At 36.5% G+C, this 7,565-nt stretch overlaps 1 protein-coding gene across 1 annotated transcript; it reads right to left on the reverse strand.

The window, feature by feature from the left end:
* Window positions 1-5,211: 5,211 nt before the first annotated feature.
* On the reverse strand, window positions 5,212-6,285 carry LOC133333974 (segmentation protein cap'n'collar-like; the record flags this gene model as incomplete). Its single annotated transcript, XM_061542283.1, has 1 exon — window positions 5,212-6,285. A coding segment is annotated over exon 1 (1,074 nt), but the record flags the coding sequence as incomplete, so codon positions are not given.
* Window positions 6,286-7,565: the final 1,280 nt, after the last annotated feature.

Raw genomic sequence — 7,565 nt, forward strand, 5'->3', positions numbered from 1 at the left:
CGAACGAAGTATACGATTTGGGCCACAACCTAATATTTTAACCGTGCTTGTATATGGCTGGAAAATGAGGTCAAACGGTATACATAGGAACTGATAATGCAAACTGTAGCTTCATGATATTATTTTGTAGGGCGATAAATAATGAAAAGCCTGTGATGGAAACATCTCTTTGGATCTATATTTCGACCCATTCTAGTGTACGAATATGTGTATCTCTTCATACCTATATGAGTACATAGAAAATTAATTTATGATTTTGCTTCATTTTTTTTTTGTTTTGATCAATGCAATGAAAAAACAAATAATAAATTTTAAAATTGTTTTCATTTTTAAAACAATTACCAAAAATAAATTTTCAAATAAAAATGCATTATTTAATGGTCGTGTTGTATGTGTAGAGCAAAATTTATACACTAGACCTGGCAATTTAAAACAAAATGCTTTCAAAAAATTGAACAAACAAATTCAATAAACTGTTGCTAAAAAAAACACAAAAAAATAGCAACAAAAATTTCAAAAATAGGCATAACAAAAATATGAAATGAAAATTGTTTGCTGTTAAACATCTTAAAACTGGATGATATTGAATGAGTGACGGCAGGCCGACATGAATGAATGAATTAATGAACGAACGATTTTTTTTTGTATGATTGTCATTCGTTGAAAATATGTCCATGGTTTTTGTTGTTTTTGTTATGTTTAAAAAGTCATTTGTTATTACTAATAGCAACAAAAGCTATCTGGCTACTAAAAATTTTCTTATGGAAGAGATTGATCACATCTATACACAATGTATGTATGTATATGTTTTTGTCTTAATATATGTATGTTTATATATATGTTTTTCTAAAAATTGCATTTTTTATTTTGCAAAATGACCTCGATTGTTATGGTTTGTTTGTTGTTGTTTTTGATGTTGCTTTTTTTAATATAAATTCAATTGCATTTGATCCAAAATGATCGGCGAGTGTATACACCGACATCCGTATATATGTATATATATTGTGAATTATACAATTGCATTTCTATGTTTATGATGCAATTTTATTTTGTTTTGTGCTTTTCGCCATATTTGTCACCACTTCATTTAATCATCGATTATCGATGATTATTGCATTTCATTGCTGATTAAGATTTCATAGCGTCAAATCACCCAAATGATTATTAGTCAAGTGGAAATCGCAATTTGAAACAAATTTAAGGTAAGCAACAAAAAAAATGTCTTGTACCGTTTCTTGCTATTTATTGTATTTAGAATTTATATTGAAATAATATGGAAAATACATATGCGAATTTTGTCACACCAATGCAGAAGTCAGTAGGAGTGCCTGAAATAAAGAAACAATGGAGTGCACAACTAGTCACAATCGAGAGAGTGGAAACGGTTGGAAAAATAACAACCACCAAGTAGGGAGTGAGGCGAAGGATGATACCAAAACAAAACACAGACGAACTATGAATGGTGTATTATTTTTTTTAGGAATGCATTTGTTTTTGTAAAAAGAAAAGGAGAGAGGACAAATGGGCGCAAATAGTTGAAAAGTAGATCGATGTTGGAAAATAGTTCTGATATTAATGAAATGTTGAAATTTTTTGTTGGAAAAAGTAGTGGCTATGAGTATTATGAGAATTTTACAATATGGAAACAAATAACTATGAATGAAATGATGGAAATATTCTTTAATTTGTTTCTGTGTAGGAGGTCAATATTGAGTCGAATAATTTTTGAGTACACAATTTGTTCGTCTGAGATCTCCGGAGAAATTCAAAAAATAATAGAAATAGTGCTCCGAGCCCTAAAAACTGCAATTGATGGGTTGTCCACCGTACAGCGTTGCCTCATACTTAAGGGGACCCCCCATTCTCGGGGTCGATTTAATAATGTGGTACCCTTAAGTGACTTATTCTTTTTCCTGCAAATCAAGGAAAAAATCCAGATCTATGATTCCTGTAGTCTAATATTTTTAGGCTTAAAGTGTTCAAAAATATTTTGGAGTGCTTCGAAAATTGGTGTGAGGCATGAAAATGTGTATACATCAAACTGGGCCTCGGCAATTCATGAAAATAATCTGGAACTCCAGCGAAAAATCATCTAGACTCACTTCGGTGGTTTTGTCAAGAGACAAAATTCTCACATTTAGAAACTTTTCCATCCTCAAGTTGTGACTGTTTGGGCCGGGATAATTTGTTCCCAAGACTCACTCAGTGTCGATTCAAACCCTCAAATATAGAATTCGTGAGATTATCACGAACATAGGAATGTCACATTGCCATTTACGTATGAAAAAGTTGATGAAATGGATAGGGTCTGATCAGTTATGTCAATAAAATAAAAATAGAAGACTTTTGGCATAAGAATACCTTCTGCTCCTCGAAAATAATGTGTCTTCGCGAAGAAGTCATTTCTGTATTTATAATGAGTCCCAAAAGACTTCTAAATAGCAAAATTTTTCATGCAATTTTTTACATCAATAATATATTTATTACATCAATAATATATTTGTTAACATTATCAAATTGTTTTTGTTGTTTTTGTTATTTCATACGACCAAACAATGGGCCACAGTATTTAGTTGCAGTTCATTGACTTATTGGAAATAAAAATGACTATAGCCAAATGCAATCATTTCGACTGTCGTCGAAATTATTATAAACAAAAAAAAAAATGCTAATCTAATCAAAAATTGTGAATGAAAAAAAAAAATGTTTTTATATATCAATTTCGATTATAGTGAAAATCAGACCACTAAATGCAAAGGGTGTGGGTGTATGTATATGGAGTGGTATGTATGTATTTGTAGGTGTGTTTATAATGCACTTCAGAATCGAAATAAATATATTTTGTGATATTATTTAAGAGAAGTGAGGTAATTGTTATTTATTTTATTTATTTAACTCGATCTTAGTTGGGATTTGAAAGTAGACATAAAAGGTCATACAGTCAGTCAATGTCATACAGTTTTTCTGCAGTTTTCTCAGTGCAGGCTAAGAATATTAATATATTTTTCATACGATCCCCAATTACCCATGAACATAGAAATTAAACTCTAAAGACTACAGAAACTAATGAATGGATTTTTTTATGACGGCTATAACCGTCAAAATGTCCCCAATTTGGTTTTGTAAAAAAATCATACCCAGTAGTAGTATAAACTGAATGTTACTTAGAAAGAAGTAGTTACTATAACAAAACCCATAAGATAATTATACGATAAGATCGAATATTGTCGGCTGATACCTCAGCAAGCAACCTGAATATAAATGTGACTAAATAAAAAGGTATTCTCAGAAAAAATAACAAAAAAAAAAAAAAAAAAAACGTGAGCGTGAGCAAATCGAGATGCACTGGAGTCAGAATGAAGTCCGGAAATTGCACCAACGAATAAAACACCAAACCGAAAGCTTTGGCGCCTGGAAACCTGGTGACAAATACAGATAGCGTGCTGAGGATCTGGAAGGAGCATTTTGAAACGCTTCTGGTATCAAATAGTAGCGGTGAAGAAAATACCCCAGAACCAATAAGAGATGACGTTACCACCTAGCCAAGATGAGGTCAGAATAGCAATTAATCGGTTGAAGAATAATAAAGCAGCAGGTGACCATACCAATGCGGCTTTAGGTCTGGCAAATCCACCATTGACCACATTTTCACTCGCCAGATCCGGGAAAAAAGCCCACGAAAAACACATCGACTCATTAAACCTATTTGTCGACTATAAAGCCGCATTCGACAGCTCTATCCATTTAGAGGTTTTTAAACCATTGCGTTTGGCATTCCTGCAAAATTAATACGGCTATGCAGGATAATTTTAACTGGTACAATGTCAGCTGTTAAATTCGGAAAGGACCTCTCGGAGTCCTTCAATACCCATCGCGGATTCAGACAATATGACAGTTTGTCGTGAGACCGGTTTAATATCCTGCTGGAAAAGGTCATACGAGATGCAAATGTGAACAGAAATGGCACCCTGTATACCAAACAGCATATGTTACTCGACTACGCCGACGACATCGACTTAATGGTTCGAAAATTGCGAACGGTAACAGCCACCTTTGAACAAATTGATAAGCAGTCTGTCAAATTGAGTTTGGCAGTAAATGGCGAGAAGACCAAGCTGATGGTATCAACGTGCAAGACGTCCAGTAGACTCGGATCAACTGTGGAAGTTGAGAAAGCTTCGAGGTAGTCAACGATTTATACACCTCTGTACAGCCATAAATAAATCTAATGACATCAATTTTAAAATACGGAGAAGGTTGTGTTGGCCAACAAGTGCTACTATGGTCTGAGTAAGCAACTCAAAAGCAAGACCACCTTTCGCCAGACCAGACTCACACTCTACATGACGCTGATATTACCCGTGCTGCTGAATGGACCTGAAGCATAGGTACTTGCGCAAGCAGATGAGACAGCTCTGGAGTGTTTGAGAGAAAACTTCTACGGAAGATCTATGGGCCGATCTACGTCGATGGTGAATATCGCCGTCGAATGATCCATGAGCTATACAATCTATTCTCGGACATCGACATATTCAGACGCATCGAACTGCAGCGACTAGTTTGGCTGGGCCATCTTGTGAGAATGGATGAAGATGCCCCAGCTCAATAGGCATATAAAAGAGAGCCAAGTGATGGTTCACGCAAAAGGGGAATGATCTTGGAAAATGGTCGCTCGGAAAATGGACGCTCCCGAAAATCATGTTTAAGCTCGGCTTGGGGTAAGGAAGTACTCAAGAAGTTCATACAGTAATGGCTGATGATGTCTTCCTCTGAGGAGAATCATCAGAAAATGCAAAATTATGTTTTTGGAACGAACGGCGTAAGAAGAACCTGACAATAAGTTATTCTTCCGAAGAAGAAGTATATACAGAAGATAGTGTGCTTTTCGAAGATACGCTATAAATACACCTCGATACGAATTTTATACAATAATTGCCGAAAATGTCTTCCTCTTTTGATGATGGTTAACAAAGCCACATCTTAGGTATCGATTGAAGAAGAATCGGAGAATAAGTTATTTCTCTGAAAAAGTCTAGCATCATTATCAGAAATGGGTTTCAACATTTTCAAGCTATAAAATAATATAATTTCAAATAAAATTTGGAATACAATTTCATACTTTTTTCTTATAAAATGTCGCCAATGGCTTGGATCGATTTACCCCCCTTAAAAATATGTTTCTTATAATTTAAAAAAATAAATTCCATTTACCTCTTTAGTGACTTCTGCATTGCTTATGAATGGACTTAAATCCACTTCTTCCACTTTCACCGTACTAACAACATCTAATTCGCCTTCCTCTGCTTCCTTTTCCTTTTTAACACAAACTTCCGAAATATCGGTTGCATCCGAACTTAATGTGGAACATGTTGCGGTTCTCGTGTCCATAACACCCACCAATAATGCCTTATCGTCCTCATCATCCAATTGTTCCAATTTTATGCCAACTTCATCATCAGGATTTGGAAAGCTGCCGTTTAAGGCCACAGCTCCTTCCGACTCGGTATTTAAAGCATTTGCCGAACTACCAAAGGTGGGTAGGAACACATCTAAATGGGGTAAATCAAAAAGTGATGCTGAATCTTGCGCCTGTTGCCCATCTTTTAGGGGTAAATTGCCATAGTGGCTATTCATAATGGGTAGATCATTGAAATCACTGAGATCTGCGAGATTTTGTTCCCATACCGAACGTTGATCTTGCATGGATTCCGAGTTGAGGAATAGTTCAATTTCTGGGGTGGGGAGGTTGTGGATGTTGGTGTTGTTTGAATTACCCGCCGCATGGACTATGGAACTAACTGCAGCCGCCGTAGTGTTGCGAACATTATCCAAAGTTATCGACCCACCCGATGAGGGCGAAGATGATGACGTGGCAGATGTTCCTGAGCCAGACGAACCACTACTAGCGGTTGTGGCGCCCGACGGTGGAGGTATGGCTTGCATTTCTTGCATGGCCGCCGTTTGATTGACACCTTCATTGGAGACATTCAGTAAATAGGCGGTAATATTGTACTGCGTATTGGCCAAACTCTCACTCTGATGATCGTACAGTATGAGATCTTCGATGAGCGGCATCATTGACTTACGATTGGCATAGGGATATTCAACCATGGGCACAGCCCGTAACATTTCCAGTTCCCAGCCATCGCCATCCCTTAGCTCCAGCTGGGAATCCCAGTTACGCAGTCTTTGTTGTAGATAGTCATCGGGATTGACATGCAATAGGCTTAGGGCCAGGGCCAATTGTAGCATTTTCATGGCATAGGATTTTTTATTCGAAATCATTTTGAGCGGGTGATGATGGTGGTGGTGATGAAGAGGCTAAGATGAGAAGTTCTAAATGTGAAACCTTTTGTTTACGAAAAGGTGGCTGACTGAGAGGGGGGTTTATGGAGGTGACGATGAATGCGATGATGCGGATTTGTTCTTGGCCAATTCTTATATGCAAATATGTATTTATGGTTGTTGTTTTTGTTGTTGAACAATTAATCTGTTGTAACAACAAACAAATTTGTTGCGTGTAGGCGGGAGATCACAAGCAACGGCAAGGAAAGATATGCACAAATAACCCCACCTCCTACCCGCCGCCGACCGCCACCACCTCCTTTTGTTAATGCAATTGCCGTTTTTGTTACAGTCCAGCTGTCGCGGCTTGTATTTGCAGGCTGATTGGCTGCCTGGCTGGCTATTTGCTTGTGACAATGAATCCAAGAACCGATGCTGATGCTGATGATGCTTTTCAACAGTTCAATAACGCTTTGGTGGTCGTCGCCACGGTCTCCTTGCCTTGTTCGGTTTGCTTGGAATTTGTATGCACAATAATGCCGCCTCCGTTACAAATGTTTGTTCTTTGTCTTAACAAAAAATACAGCTACGCAATTTTCCAACTTCCTAAAGCGTTTTGGACGTTTTGTAGCTGTTTGCCAACGTCAACGTCTGTTTTCTCTTCTCCGTCTGCTTGCTGTGGATGGACTTAATTTATTCGATAATGACCTCGTTCGTTGGTTTGGCCAACTAAATGGCCCCGAGCGGTATTGTCTCTCTGTTGCGTCTTTCTTTCGTTGAGGACGTATAGTTCGCTATATATCTCACCGAAATAAAAAAAAAAACAGAATTCCGAACGCTAACCTAACAAAATCTGAAAAAAGAAAAGAAGAAGACCAAAAGTTATTAAACAAAATCAACGACCAAATATTCGGCAAACATAACTCTATTCATAATTAATGTTCGATGATATTTAATATATGGATTTATGTTAGAAGAAGAATCTGCAGACAATAAAAGAAATGAAGATAATTATAAACAACGGAGCCGAAGAAACAAAAATGGAAATGAGGTGAAATAAGTGGAACTTTAACCCTTTGTAGCCCAATGTTACCCACAGGCAACAAAATGTTTTAGAGCATATATTTATTATGTAGCTAGTAGATATATATTAGTTGGATTTCATATGTAAAGAGCTGATTATGGACGACACATATCAAATGAAAAATTAAATAAATTCAAAAATTTGGTAAATTTATGAGCTTTTCAATATAGAGAAGAGGGTAAATTTGTGTACAGTA

The sequence above is a fragment of the Musca vetustissima genome, unplaced genomic scaffold (genome assembly GCF_032173495.1).
Source record: "Musca vetustissima isolate MV318-11 ecotype Yass unplaced genomic scaffold, APGP_CSIRO_Mvet_v1 utg3819, whole genome shotgun sequence".
NCBI classification, from domain to species: Eukaryota; Metazoa; Arthropoda; class Insecta; order Diptera; family Muscidae; genus Musca; species Musca vetustissima.